General features: G+C 44.4%; 1 protein-coding gene across 3 annotated transcripts in view; it reads left to right on the top strand.

The window, feature by feature from the left end:
- NBR1 (NBR1 autophagy cargo receptor) overlaps positions 1-14,624 on the top strand; it is a 32,920-nt gene extending 18,296 nt beyond the window's left edge. For all 3 annotated transcript variants that reach the window (XM_072780687.1, XM_072780685.1, XM_072780686.1), the window contains exons 11-21: positions 1,411-1,570; positions 1,664-1,954; positions 2,542-2,691; positions 3,178-3,253; positions 3,884-3,994; positions 4,417-4,581; positions 6,520-6,925; positions 7,759-7,853; positions 8,519-8,576; positions 9,416-9,524; positions 12,887-14,624. In XM_072780687.1, the coding sequence (XP_072636788.1) occupies positions 1,411-1,570; positions 1,664-1,954; positions 2,542-2,691; positions 3,178-3,253; positions 3,884-3,994; positions 4,417-4,581; positions 6,520-6,925; positions 7,759-7,853; positions 8,519-8,576; positions 9,416-9,524; positions 12,887-13,060 (1,795 nt within the window). In that variant the 3' untranslated portion in view covers positions 13,061-14,624. The remainder of the gene's footprint in view (positions 1-1,410; positions 1,571-1,663; positions 1,955-2,541; positions 2,692-3,177; positions 3,254-3,883; positions 3,995-4,416; positions 4,582-6,519; positions 6,926-7,758; positions 7,854-8,518; positions 8,577-9,415; positions 9,525-12,886) is intronic.
- Positions 14,625-14,675: the final 51 nt, after the last annotated feature.

Below are 14,675 nucleotides of genomic sequence, written 5' to 3' on the forward strand. Positions count from 1 at the left end.
TTATTTTTAACTAATCTTTATAACCAACATGGGGCTCAAATTTAAAACCCAGAAATCAAGAGTTGCATGCTCTACTGACTGAGCCAGCCAGGCACCCAAATCTGTCTGATTCTTTATTTTTATTTATTTATTAAGATTATTTGGGCAGCCTCGGTGGCTCAGCGGTTTAGCACTGCCTTTGGCCTGGGGTGTGATCCCAGAGACCCGGGATCGAGTCTCACACCGGGCTCCCTGCATGGAGCCTGCTTCTCCCTCTGCCTGTGTCTCTGCCTCTCTCTTTCTGTGTCTGTCATGAATAAATAAATAAACTCTTTAAAAAAAAAAAAAAAAAAGAGGGATCCCTGGGTGGCGCAGCGGTTTGGCGCCTGCCTTTGGCCCAGGGCGCAATCCTGGAGACCCAGGATCGAATCCCACATCGGGCTCCCGGTGCATGGAGCCTGCTTCTCCCTCTGCCTGTGTCTCTGCCTCTCTCTCTCTCTCTCTGTGACTATCATAAATAAATAAAAATTAAAAAAAAAAAAGACTTTATAAAAAAAATAAAAATAAAAATAAAAGATTATTTATGGGTGCCTGAGTGGCCAGTCAGTTAAGCATCTGACTTCAGCTCAGGTCATGATCTCAGGGTCCTGGGATTGAGCCCTGTGTTGAGCTCTGTGCTCAGTGGGGAGTCTGCTTCTCCCTCTCCATCTATCCCTTCCTCCTCTGCTTGTTGTGCACACACGAGTGTTCTCTCTCTCAAATTAAAAAAAAAAAAAAAATAGGTTGGTTTTTTTTTTTTTTTAGGATTCTTTTTTTTTTTTTTTTTTTTAGGATAGTCACAGAGAGAGAGAGAGGCAGAGACATAAGCAGGCTCCATGCACCGGGAGCCCGATGTGGGATTTGATCCTGGGTCTCCAGGATCGCACCCTGGGCCAAAGGCAGGCGCCAAACCGCTGCACCACCCAGGGATCCCCAGGATTCTATTTATTTATTCTTGAGAGACACACAGAGAGGCAGAGACACAGGCAGAGGGAGAAGCAGGTTCCATTCTAGGAACCCAATGTGAGACTCAATCCCGGGTCTCCAGGATCACACCCTGGGCTGAAGACGGTGCTGAACCACTGATCCAACAGGGATGCCAAAAAAAAAGATTTATTTGAGAGAGAGAGCATGTGTGCATATGTGGGGGATTATATTAGTAGTATTTTTATAAGGTTTTATTTTTAAGTAATCTGTACCCCCAATGTCAGGCTCAAACCTACAACTCCTAGATCAAGAGTCTACTCTACTGACTGAGCTAGCCAGGCACCCCCTATTAGTAGTATTTTTAGGCAAATGCATCAAGAGTTACTCTCAGACTCTTGAGCCATAGGGTTAAATATTCAGAAGCCATCATACCCAACACAAGTGACTATCTGAATTTCTGTTCAGGCTCCCTTTGCAGCCCTGTGCCCCAGTTATGCCAACCCTCAGTGCAGCATTTGTGGATGAGAATTTGCCCGATGGGACTCATCTTCAGCCAGGAACCAAGTTTATCAAGCACTGGAGGATGAAAAATACAGGAAATGTCAAGTGGAGTGGAGACACAAAGGTAATTTTTTTCCCCACAGAATAAAGATGAGGTAATTTGAAGTGGCAGTGCTCAGCTGACAAGCTGTTTTTTTCTTGTCCCTGTTCTTTTCAGCTCAAGTTCATGTGGGGAAACCTAACCTTGGCTTCTACAGAAAAGAAAGACGTTTTGGTTCCCTGCCTGAAGGCCGGCCATGTAGGGGTGGTGTCTGTGGAGTTCATTGCCCCAGCTTTGGAGGGAACATATACTTCCCATTGGCGTCTTTCTCACAAAGGCCAGCAGTTTGGACCTCGGGTCTGGTGCAGTATCATAGTGGATCCTTTCCCCTCCACAGAGAGCCCTGAGAACATTGAAAAGGGCATGGTTCACTCAAGCAAAGCCGATGAGCTCTCCTGCCAGCAAGAGGTGAGCATTGGAAGGGGAGACTAAAGCTACAACAGCCCTCTCACAGCTGGTCGTTCCTCCAGAAATCAGGAAAAGGGTAGCTCCTCCCCCTAACACCAGTATGCTTACTTATATTGGGCCCATTCCTTGGGCTTTGTTTGCGTGTCCTTAAGATCTTGGTACAGCTGTCCCTTGGTGCCTTTGTATCCCTTCATAATGATGTTTTGGCCAGCCTCTGCTGCACGAGGGAAGACAGGGCTGTTGAACAGCTGGACTGATGGCTTTGCTCCTTAACACTCATCTCTCCTGAACATCCCATGCATATGTTCCCTAAATACTAATGAAGTCTTGCTCTTGTTTTTAGTTGCTGTAGTTTGTTTAAGCAACTTCTCATTATTAGGGGGTAGTATTTTTTTCTTCCCCCCTCACCTACCCTCACTTGCAAAAATTTATTTTGCAACTTTTCTCTAAATCTAAAATGATCTCAAAATAAACTTTAAAAAATGTAGAGGTGCCACAGTGTTTTGGTTTTTAGGGAGGCAACTGTACACTTACCTTCTGAGTTCAGTTGAGGGCCTAAAATTTGTCCCAACGGTTTGTCTGTACAGGAAACTTTTCTTCTGGCTAAAGAAGAAATTCAGCTTGATGAAGTGACTGAGCAGACCAAAGAGACAGGAACCTGCATCCCACAGAAGACAAAAAATGTGGCCAGCGAGAGAGAGCTCTACATCCCATCTGTGGACCTTCTGACTGCCCAGGTAGAAGATTGAACACTTTGGGGGGCAAGGGACAAAAGATTGTGGAAAAAGAGTCCTTACCCTCTTGAGGAGAAGGTGGTAAAGCCACAGGGCAGTGTCCCACAAGTTAGAGATTGGCCCACTTCGATCATATGCCTCGAATGGCAAGGGGATCGCCTGTGGAAGCAAGCCTCTTAACTAAATGTTTCTTCTCTGAATCAGGAACTCCGTCTTGGGCTTCCCCACAGCTTCCCTTTAGTTGCCTCTGCATTTCTGCTTTTTGAGTTCACTTTGACCCCCACTGCATTTTCTCTCTTTCCTGCCCCTTGGGTATTTGAACGTCTCATCCCCATCCCTCTTTTCTTGATTTCCCTTGACTGAGGTGAGGCATGAATTTGAACAGAGTCCAGGAAAGTGTGGAGCTCAGTGACTTACAAGTCCCCTCAAGACAAAACCTGGCTCAAGCATCCACTGCAGGTAGCCTAACATTGCCCTTTTTGTCCTTAGGACCTGTTGTCCTTTGAGCTGTTGGATATAAACATTGTCCAAGAGTTGGAAAGAGTGCCCCACAATACTCCCGTGGGTAAGAATGTCATTCAACCCATGTTGTTTATTTTATTAACAGACACAAAAGTGCTACAGCCTAGACTCTAGTAGTGAATGTCTTATTCTGAGGTAATACATGGCAAGGATTTTTCTTACCATGAGACATTAAAACTGCACCCATGGGTCCATTTTCCTTCTTTTCCCTGTCCTCTATCAGAGTCAACAATACACGTTTGTGCAAGACTTCCCCACCATAAGGGCTCCTGGCTGGCTCATTTGGTGGAATGTATGGCTCTTGGTCTCGGGGTTGTGAGTTCAAGCTACATATTTAGTTTAGGGATTACTTAAAAAAATACAGTTGGGGGGGAGCCCTCCTCTCCATTTTTCTTTAAATTGTTATTTTTTTTATTCCTTTACATTCCTGGTCCTGCGTCTTGGCCATGGTTTCTCAGGCCAGATGACTTTGATCCTTCCTGTATTTATTGATCTGAGTTACTTCCACACCTAATGGTCTGGAGAAATTCTTTACAACAGGCCTCGAAGCATACCTAGATTGATTTCAGTCCTGTAAGAGGCAAGAAGTCTGTGAGGTGCTGTTTCTAGACACTGACTGTTGATGATATGATGCTTTTTTTTGGTTGATGGTTCCTCTGTCTTCATTCTCCAGATATGACTCCCTGCATGTCTCCTCTGCCGCATGACAATCCTTTAATAGAGAAGCCAGGCTTGGGGCAGATTCAGGAAGAGAGCGAAGGGGCGGGATTTAAAGTGCTTCCTGGTAAGGGGTTAAATATTTGACAAGTATTTGTATTGTCCCCTTCCATATTATACCATTTTCACACATACTCCCTCCTACCCTTACTTTAGCATGTGAGTGGGTTTTCTGTACCCTCTCATTTTGTGAAGTCCCCTCACCTTCACATGGCACAGATAGCAGCTGTCCCATGGCATGGGATCAGTATGGATACGTGACTGTGGAGGAAGCTCCTCAACACTCAGGGATCCCTGGGTGGTTCAGCGGTTTGGTGCCTGCCTTCGGCCCAGGTCCCAGGATCAAGTCCCACATCAGGCTTCCTGCATGGAGCCTGCTTCTCCCTCTACCCCCCCCCCCCCGTGTCTCTCATGAATAAATAAATGAAATATTTTTTTAAAAAGAAAAGCTCCTCAACACCAAGTGCAGACAAGGTTTGTGTCTTTCAGATCCCACGGCCTCAGTAAAGAGGAAGCCTCAGAATGTCACCTCAGTGGAGGAAGCAGAAGATGATCTGAGTGGGACCCAATTTGTGTGTGAGACTGTAATCCGATCCCTCACCTTGGATGCTGCCCCAGACCACAACCCACCTTGCAGACAGAAGTCCCTGACCAGTGAGTGTCCCTGAGTCCTCCCACCCAGCAGGGCTGTATTTGAATTGTGACTACCCAATCTGAGTAGGAAGAAGTGCTCTTCTTCGCTGAGAATGGAGGTTGAGTGATCTTTGTTAGAATTTAGATGATCATGGTGGTTTCTTTAGACTCCACACACACTACCTGACTATTTTAATTATAGCCTCAGGAGCAAAGTAGCTACCATAACCTGTTTTCGCACTCAGGGGCAGAATTACAGCTACATAACTCAGAGGAACAGCAGCTACTTGAGCTGCCTGGATTTTGCAGTGAGGAGTCTTCCTGTAAGTTGACAGAGCTTTTTCAGCAGAGACCTCCATTGCAGCTGAGTTGTGTCCTTTCTCCAAAGATACAGTCCAGGACAGGGTGCCTGGGTTGCTCAACTGGGTTAAGCATCTGCCTTCAGTTTAGGTCATGATCCTAGGGTCCTGGGATTGAGCCCCACATGGCATTGGGGTCCTGGTTTAGTAGGAAGTCTGCTTCTTTCTCTCCCTCTGCTCCTCCCCCTCTGCTCCTACACTTTCTCTCTCTCTCAAATAAATAAAATCTTTAAAAAACAAAACAAAGACAGTCCAGGAATAGTGGGCAGAAGCAGGAATACTAAACTAAGTTTCCGGGGCAGCCCCTGTGGCGCAGCGGTTTAGCGCCGCCTACAGCCTGGAGTGTAATCTTGGAGACCCCAGATCGAGTCCCGCATCAAGCTTCCTGTATGGAGCCTGCTTCTCCCTCTGCTTGTGTCTCTGCCTCTGTGTGTGTGTGTGTGTGTGTGTGTGTGTGTGTGTGTGTGTGTCTCAATGAATAAATAAAAAAATTTTAAAAAATAAAAAAATAAACTAAGTTTCCCAAGGTTAAATTCTGCCAAAGTCAGGGCGGCTGGGTGACTCAGTAGTTGCACATCTGCCTTCAGCTCAGGGCATGATCCTGGGATCCTGGGATTGTGTCCTGTATTGAGCTCCCCATAGGGAGCCTGCTTCTCCCTCTGCCTATGTATTGCCTGTCTCTGTCTCTCTGACTTACGAATAAATAAGTAAAATCTTTAATTAATTAATTCTGCTGTAGTCAATTTCCTTTACAACAGAATTTTTTTTTTTAAGATTTTATTTATTTATTCATGAGAATACACAAAGATGAGAGAGAGAGAGGCAGAGACACAGGCAGAGGGAGAAGCAGGCTCCATGCAGGGAGTCCAACGTGGGACTTGATCCCAGGTCTCCAGGATCGTGCCCCAGGCCAAAGGCAGCGCTAAACCGCTGAGCCACCTGGGCTGCCCTATAACAGAAATATCTAGATATAAGATAGGTAGAGCCCATACTGTGTATTTCAAGAACTATCTGAAAATTCAAATTCTAGTTCATCAAAATAATGTGGGAAAGTTTATGTTTATTATAATGAAATTTTATCTATACCTTTAAATACTATATTTGTCTCACTTTTGTTGAAAATACACACACTCCTTTCCCCCACACATACATTCATTTCTCATACACACACACACGCTTATGTACATATGCATAACAAAAAATGTTCACGGTAGTTATCTCTGAAAGGATTATAGATATCTCTTTATTCCCTCATCCTCACTTTGCCAATTTTCTGCCATGACTATCCGTTACTTTGCAAAGAAAAGGAGGAAAGTAAGCGTATAGCCCTGTGGTACTAACCACTTAATGTTTTCTCTTGTTATAGCTCTATTAGCTAATGTATCAGTTTTGATTTGTTTTTAAGATTCATGGTGCTTCTCAGAGGCCTTGGTGTTTCTCTGTACCTTGTGAGCTTGGTTCTTTCTGGCTTTGCTTAGGCTTCAGACTTTTAATGTGGCCACAAGTGGTTCTAGCAGCAGCCCTTCCCTCTGGCCATCCCTCTACTCTGGCTTTCATGATTGTAGCTTATAGCTGAAAATTGATTGCTCTCATCCTCTAGTGAAATCTGCTTCCCCTGAAGAGGGACCACTTGGAGATGAACAGGAGGATGTTGTCCATTACACCAAAGAAGTTGTCGTGGAGGAGGAGGAGGAAGAGGAGGATGAGCTCAAAGATGAAGTTCAGAGTCAGTCCTCTACTTCTTCAGAGGATTACATCATCATCCTGCCCGAGTGCTTTGACACTAGTCGTCCCCTGGGCGACTCCATGTACAGCTCTGCACTCTCACAGCCAGGCCTAGAGCGAGGGGCTGAAGGTGAACCTGGGATTGAGGCTGGGGAGAGGCTTGCTGAAGGGGAGAACCAGTTGCAGGGGCAGAGCATCAATGACATCCTCATGACCTCACAGACTCTGGACACAGTACCTCTGACCCCAGAGGTGGTGGGGCCTCCACCACAACTGTCCAGGTACCATCCACACCCCACTCAGCTGGGCTCTTCTTTACAGGTGGAATAGAGAGGAAACAACTTGATGTCAGAACCTGTTTTGTTTGTCAGAATGGGAAGGGATTATTTCCCATAGGAAAGTCTGAATTTAGATGAATAAAAGTTGTATTTCCCAGAATTTGTGGATCCTGAATTTAAAGCTGTGCTTATTCTTAATTATCTTTGTATAGTCTGTCTACTTCTGTTTTGATTGTTGAGAGCCAGTGTTTGGTTTGGTTTGTTTTAGGGTTTTTGTTTTTTTTGTTTTTTTTTTCTTTTGCTGTTGAAACCCTGGATCTAAGAGAGCCAGTTTTGAAATACATCCCTGGACCTTCCTTCCCCACTCTATTGACGCATGGATAAAGACAGCAAAAATATATTTTCTTGTTAACCCAAAGTATAATAGGATGTTTAATCTATTATAAAAAATACATATATTCTAAAATGAGAGTACAATTATTTTTCATTATCAATTTGTGTGTGTCATTGCTCTGTTGTGGCATGGCAGATGGTGGAGCCTTAACTAGGATTTAAACCACTCTCGGGGAGCTAAACATTTCCCTTTATTAGTACCACTTGATGTAGGCGTGGAGCCACCCAACTGAAGCTGGTCTCTCTCCAGGTTGACTATGACTGAAAAGGAAAACCAGTAGAGTGAGCCCTTTCTACCTGATCCCTACCTCAGACATGAGATCTGGATCAGAAAAGTGAAGCCTTTATAGAGAATCTGGTACTGCTGTGCCACGTGCACTGTTTCTCCAGTGTTCCCATAGGTGCCTTTTCAACTGACTTTCAATATTGTGTCTTTCTGAAAGGAGCTCTCCTTGTGCACAGCCTGATGGTTCCCCGGGAGTGGATTTACCTGTTATCATACCAGAAGTTTCTTCAGTCCCTGATCAGATCAGAGGAGGTAATGACCAGCCTGCACTTGATGTCTTTTTCTGTGCTCCTGTCTGATGACACCAGGCATAAATAGGCATTGTGTCTTTGTGATTCTTGGCATTATTCAGAAACCTGCCCTTGCTTTTTTCTGTGGCCCTCCCTCCTTTTCTGTTCTCCAGCTTAATATTTATTAAATGAGACCTCACAGAGGTGGGCATTGTGCTACAGTGGAAAGAACACAGACTGTGGTGCTAGACTAGTCTAGGTTTCAGGCCCAGCTCCACCTTTCCACACTGTGTGACCTTGAAGCAGTTCAGCACAGTCATAAAACCTACAGGGGTGTTTTCTTATCTCCAAATTAAGGAGAATAGCACCTTGAAGTTGTTAGTAAACCTTCAAAGTCACTTCCCACTCTTAATCACAAAAACAAAACCCCAAAAGTATTTTGAAACTAATAAATGGGTTGATAAGATTTTAGACCAAGTTTTTCTGGCTCAATAAATAGTCACCTTGCATCGCATTCTGGAGAGTTCTTTCTTATCACTTAAAGCCACTTGCAAAATCCGACCCCCAAAAAAAGACTAAGTGCTGTGATCAGATTGCTGCTTGCCTCTCAAAACTAGCTTCACTCTGAGTTAGAAACAGTAGGCACTTGTGGATGCTGCTTCTAACCAATAGCTCTTTTGCTTTTAGAGCCCAGAGGCTCATCAGGACTTGTAAACAGCAGACAGAAGAGCTATGACCACTCAAGGTAACTGGACCTTGTGCAGCCTCTTCAGAAGCAGGTGGATATCCTAATACTGCTTCTGCTTAAATAAGCTTCTCAAAGCATGTGCCACCTCCAGAGGGCAAAGGAGAGCCATCATTCCTTCTTGTTCTTATTTCTTCTGATGCTTGTGAGCAACACTGAACAGAGGGCTACAGTTACATTTAAGAGTGTTCACATTCCAGGATACCTGGCTGACTCAGTCTGTAGAGCATGTAACTCTTGATCTTGGGTTATGAGTTTGAGCCCCACATTGGGTGTAGAGATTACTTAAAAAAATAAAATCTTTGGGGAAAGAAAAAGTTTCCATATTCCAGACCAGTGTTCTCAAATTCAGCTCACCTTAGTACCAAAAGAGAAGGCAGGAAGGTCAAGCCCACTGTGCATCTTAGTAACAGTTTCTTAGACACACCTGCCTCACTGCTCCCAGTCATCTCAGATCACTGGTAAGATGGACTCCTCCCTCACTACAGTGCCCAGAAAATCACATTTCCTTTGGGGGTATATCCTCTAAGATGGTTAACTGAGCAGACTGCTAAATACCCCCTCTGTGCCCTTGACCACATAGTTTTCAGCTGGGACAGAAAGCTGGTATACTCACCAGAGGGGGTGTGTTTTCTGTATGCCCTTATTTTGCAGCAGTAGAGCTGAGCTCCACATCTAACCAAGGTTCGTAGCTGTAAAACTACTAGAAAAACGGTCACATTCTCCCGGGGTCACACCCCAGGGAAATCCATTTTCTTTCAAGGATTAGAGCCCAGATTATCTTGTAGGAAGATAATGGTTTGTGGTTTTTAGGGAAATAATGTGGTTTTCCTCCCCAGGCACCACCACCATGGGAGCAGCATTGCTGGAGGACTGGTGAAGGGGGCTTTATCTGTTGCTGCTTCTGCGTATAAGGCCTTGTTTGCTGGGCCACCAGTCACTGCCCAGGTCAGTGTATGTTTTCTTTTCCTGTACCAAAGCCACGTCACCAGTGACAATGATGCTCCCTGTCTGGGTTGGAGAGTAGTATGGCATTCTGCCACTTTTTAGCTGTAGAACTTTAGCCAAGTTATTTAAGTGAGGAAAGGAAAAAGACCTAATGTTTGTAGAAGACCTATTATGTGTGGGGGGGGCTCTTCCAAGTACCAGTGCTACAAGGTGAAAAAGACACCAGTCCCTGCCCAAAGACTGTGGGACACAAACGTGATAAACAGTACCATGTAAGGTTCTGCGCCAGTGTTCTCCCATGAAACACCTCTCTGTGGGCCTCTGCATGGGCCAGAGAAGGCTTCCTGGTAGGATGATGCCTGAATTGAGTCCTTAAGGACAAGATGAGGGCAGCTCGGGTGGCTCAGTGGTTTAGCGCCACTTTCAGCCCAGTTCGTGATCCTGGAGACCCCGGATCGAGTCCCATGTCAGGCTCCCTGCATGGAGCCTGCTTCTCCCTCTGCCTGTGTCTCTGCCTCTCTCTATGTGTCTCTCGTGAATAAATAAATAAAATCTCTTTAAAAAAAAAAAAAGGACAAAATGAGTATGTGTCAGGAAAGAGGAATAGAAAGAGCATTGTGACAGAGACTGGCCAGTAAAAAGAGTTGGAAATGTTAGCTTGAAGGTGAATTTGAGGGACACCTGGGTGGCTCAACAGTTTAGCGCCTGCCTTTGGCCCATGGTATAATCCTGGAGTCCCAGGATCGAGTCCTGCATCGGGCTTCTTGCAGGGAGCCTGCTTCTCCTCTGCCTATGTCTCTGCCTCTGTGTGTGTGTGTGCTTCTCATGAATAAATAAATAAATAAATTTTTTTAAAGGTGAATTTGGGCTGAGAAGAAGGAAAAAACTCAATTTATGTAGGTGGGGTGCTGTGTTAAGTGGTTTGGATATTATTTTAAGGCTAGTGGGAAGGGCCAGTGAATGGGCTATAGGAAAATAATTAACATTAGATTCGTACCCCGTAAGATAACTCCACTACAGTGTGAAGGTTGAGGGGAGCCCTAAGGAAATCCATTTGAGAATCCATGTGTAGATGGAAGAAAAGGGTAGAAGAGAAAGAGAAATAGCAGATCTTGAAGACCATGATTAAGAGGCTGGAAAGAAGTCAAGGAGGAATCCCAAGTTTCCGGCTTTGGACAGTGGATAGTACCATCCATTAAGAAAGATGTACAGGAAGAAGGATCTATTTGGGCAGGAGAAGAAGAAAATTAGGTCCATTTGGATGGTGTGGAATTTGAGGCATATCCAGCTAAAATTACCTAGAGTGCAGCTGGGCACATGCCTGTGGCTCACAGAGGAAAGGTTTGACCTGGAGGAGGTCAGGTCATGTGTATACAGGTTCTAGTAGAAGCCGTGTGATTGGGTAAGAGTTTCTGGGAAGATGAGGTCTAAAGCAAAAAAAAAACAGCCTTGAAGGATCCAGGAAAGAAGAAGGGCCTTGTCCAGGAACCTGAGACATAGGAGGATGTTCTGGAGCCAGGGAAGGGAGCTTGAATAAGGAGGAGGTGCCAACACCCCCAGAGAAAGAGAGCAAGTAAGGAGGACTTGGGGAGTGCTTGAGTACTGTCAAGTTGCTGGAGCACACAGGGAATGAGTTAATGGTCAAGGTGAGAGAGGATAATTCACAGAAAGAGATTTCTGAGGTAGTGAGAGATCACGAGATAGCAAGCAATGGACTTGTGGAAGGATTATCCTGGAAAGGATGGATAATCTATTCTGAAATGAGAGTGAAGAGAGGGGGGGGATCCCTGGGTGGCACAGCGGTTTAGCACCTGCCTTTGGCCCAGGGTGCGATCCTGGAGACCCGGGATCGAGTCCCACGTCGGGCTCCCGGTGCATGGAGCCTGCTTCTCCCTCTGCCTATGTCTCTGCCTCTCTCTCTCTCTCTCTCTCTCTCTCTCTCTCTCTGTGTGACTATCATAAATAAATAAAAATTAAAAAAAAAAAAAAAAAGAGTGAAGAGAGGAACAGTGGAGTTGGGTATAGAGAGAAATGCCAGAGATTGTGCTCGACACACGTACACACTCTTGTCCTAATCCTCTCAACTAGCCTGCCAAACAGGAGGTATTTTATATCTCCATTTTCCTACATAAGAGAATTAATTGAGGGCAGCCCAAGTGGCTCAGCAGTTTAGCGCCTGCCTTTGGCCCAGGGCATGATCCTGGAGACCTGGGATCGAGTCCCACATCAGGCTCCCTGCATGGAGCCTGCTTCTCCCTCTGCCTGTGTCTCTGCCTCTCTCTCTCTCTGTCTCTCATGAATAAATAAATAAAATCTTAAAAAAAAAAAAGAATTAATTGATGGTCAACACAGTTGGGAAGTTAATGGTAAGAGTTAGTGTAATCCAAGAATGAAATCTTGCCATTTGTAACAACGTGGATGGGACTAGAGGGTATTATGCTGAGCGAAATAAATCATAAAAAGATAAATACCATAGGATTTCACTCATCTATAGAATTTAAGAAACAGATGAAATTGGGGAAGGAAAGGAAAACAAATGAGAGGGAAACAAACCATAAGAGACTCTTAACCTCTAGGAAACACACTGAGAGTTACTGGAGGGGAGGTGGTTGGATGAGGGGTAACTGGGTGATGAGCCTTAAGGAGGACGACATGTGATGGAATGAGCACTAGGTGTTGTATGCAACTGATGAATCACTGAACTCTACCCCTGAAACTCACATACTATATGTTAATTTAAAACAAAAAAAAAAAAAGATAAACCAAAGTGTTAGGATTTGGGAAGGTTATGTGTCCACTCTAGGGCTTGGCCCAAAGAGGGAGGTAAAGGAGTGTTAGCTCCCTCTTTGGAAGATTATTTCTGTTCTTTACAAAGAAAAAGGGAAAAAAATGCCAAGAAGGTCGCCCAAGATGTCATTTCCCAAGCAGTTTCTTGTTCAGCTCCTTTGCATAGCTGACCACACTCTCCTAGTAACAGTCTCTGCTCCTGCCTACACTGGCCCCATCCACACAGTTAACTTTATCTTCACAGAGTTTCCAGTGCTTGTTTGTATCTTTTCCTTCATTAGGCCAAAGAATGCCTCCTTCCAAATGCCCCCTTTGGAGCTTCCTCCTCCTCCTAGTTCTGAAGATAGTTCATTAGTTGCCCAGTTTCGGATATAAACCTACAGAATCCAGAGCTGGGCATCCCCGGTCCTCCCTCATGGGCCCAGTAGTGTCAGGTGGACAGGAGTGCCATCCATACCCTTGCTTTGAATTCCCTAATAAATAGATCTGGAAAGATTTGTGTGATTTGCAAGATAACAATTTACGAGGCACATAAATGATTCAGAAAATGTTCTGCTTTTCTTGACTCTACACAGCCAATAGTTTCTGAAGATCAGACAGCAGCTCTGATGGCCCATCTCTTCGAAATGGGATTCTGTGACAGGCAGCTGAACCTCAGGCTGCTGAAGAAGCACAATTATAACATCTTACAGGTTGTGACAGAACTGCTTCAGGTCAACAACAATGACTGGTACAGCCACCGCTACTGAGGAGTGGCCTTGTATTAAATCACTTTGCCTGCTGCTCAGAGATGATCTTTATTCTGTCCTGGGGGCGTAGGGGAGAAGCCCTGGATGATTTTTTTAATCTGATGAATATATAGAACCCATTATTGAACTACCAAGACAGTACCTGCATTACAGTATTTTCTGGAGCAAATCAAAGACCAGAACCGAAACAGAGACATTGGATGAATTGTAGGAAAACTTTTTCAGTTGATTTGGACAAAGCTCCTGTCTCCATTTTAGTGCATTGAAGAGCATTAACTTGAACTTCCTATAGAACCATTTTTCTTTCTGCTTGTATCAAAGTTGAGTATTTTTCTTTGGTTAAATGTGGATGTTTCTATGGGGATATCTGTTGTCAGTTTTTAAAAGAAATTAACCTTGGAAGTTGTTTTCAAGAATTCTTACAATTTTTCTAGCCTACCCCAAGCCTCATATCTATGTGGTATTGAAATGACACCCAGAGCCCCGTCTTGTTAATCTTCCTTGCTCAAGGACAAGTCATTTCCCTGTAAGACGTAGTAAATCAGCACTGTTTTCTAAAGACCCCACTGGTACATTCAAGAAGATCCACTTTCTAGGTCTCTACACTTCAGTGAGAGGAGGAGGGAGTGTGCTCAGTTAACCCACCAGCATCTATTGAGCAGTGTTTACTGTAGTAATTTTGCATACATTTTTCTTTGTTTAAGGGAACAAATTTAAGTAGGTAGTGTGAAATATTTTGCTAATCCTATAGAGAAGGGGAAAACTATTAAAAGGAAAAGAAATGTAACAGTTACCTTTTTTCTTAATGTCAGGGCAGATGTTACAGTTGAAAGAAGAAAAGTGAAAGGCTCTTAATCTAGTAAAGTTAGTTCTGGGGTGGGCAAATGTGTGTGAGGCACAGGAAATGCTGATGACTTTTCGAATGTCTGAAATCTGCTCAAAGGTATCTAGCCTTAGTCTAGAACAGGAGGAGGCTGTTTTGCAAGACTAGGATGGGAACAGACTCTGAAAAAGGTTTGGGTTAACCCCAAAACGAATGAGAAAGCTTGTTGCCAGGGGCCCAGGTCCTCATTCTGTTTACAGAAAGGAGTCTTGGGTATAATGGGTGAAGGAAAGGTAACAAAAAACACTAAAAGCTACTACTATCCATGAAAGTGACTTGCAGAAAAAGAAGACTCAACCCTCATCCAGAAGGGGAAGGATAGTAAACTAGTATTATTTAACCTGGTTGGTATTTATAATGAATGGTGATGTTAATTAATCATTAGTCATCATAATGTTTATTTACAGTATACTTCTTGATCGCTATTAAATAAACCAAGATTCAGACTGCAAGCCAACCAGGCTGTTCATTTATTTAAAACGTTTTTATCCGGGCTTCTGGATAGAGGCTGAGCGGCAGGGTGTGTGTAATTAATTGGGTTGATTTCGGGCGGGACCTGCTCTGACCTCCTGAGTCGTATTGTAGGGGTCCAGGAGGACCCTAAGGTCCAGTCGTCCGTCCGGTTGTACTTGTACCTAACCGCTTCGAGAATGGTGAAATAAAAGTTCTTCGAAAGTCCTACCTGGACGGGCTGGTGCTTGCGAAAGTGGCGTCCGGAACCCGGGCGGTCTT

The sequence above is a fragment of the Canis lupus genome, chromosome 16 (genome assembly GCF_048164855.1).
Source record: "Canis lupus baileyi chromosome 16, mCanLup2.hap1, whole genome shotgun sequence".
NCBI lineage: Eukaryota > Metazoa > Chordata > Mammalia > Carnivora > Canidae > Canis > Canis lupus.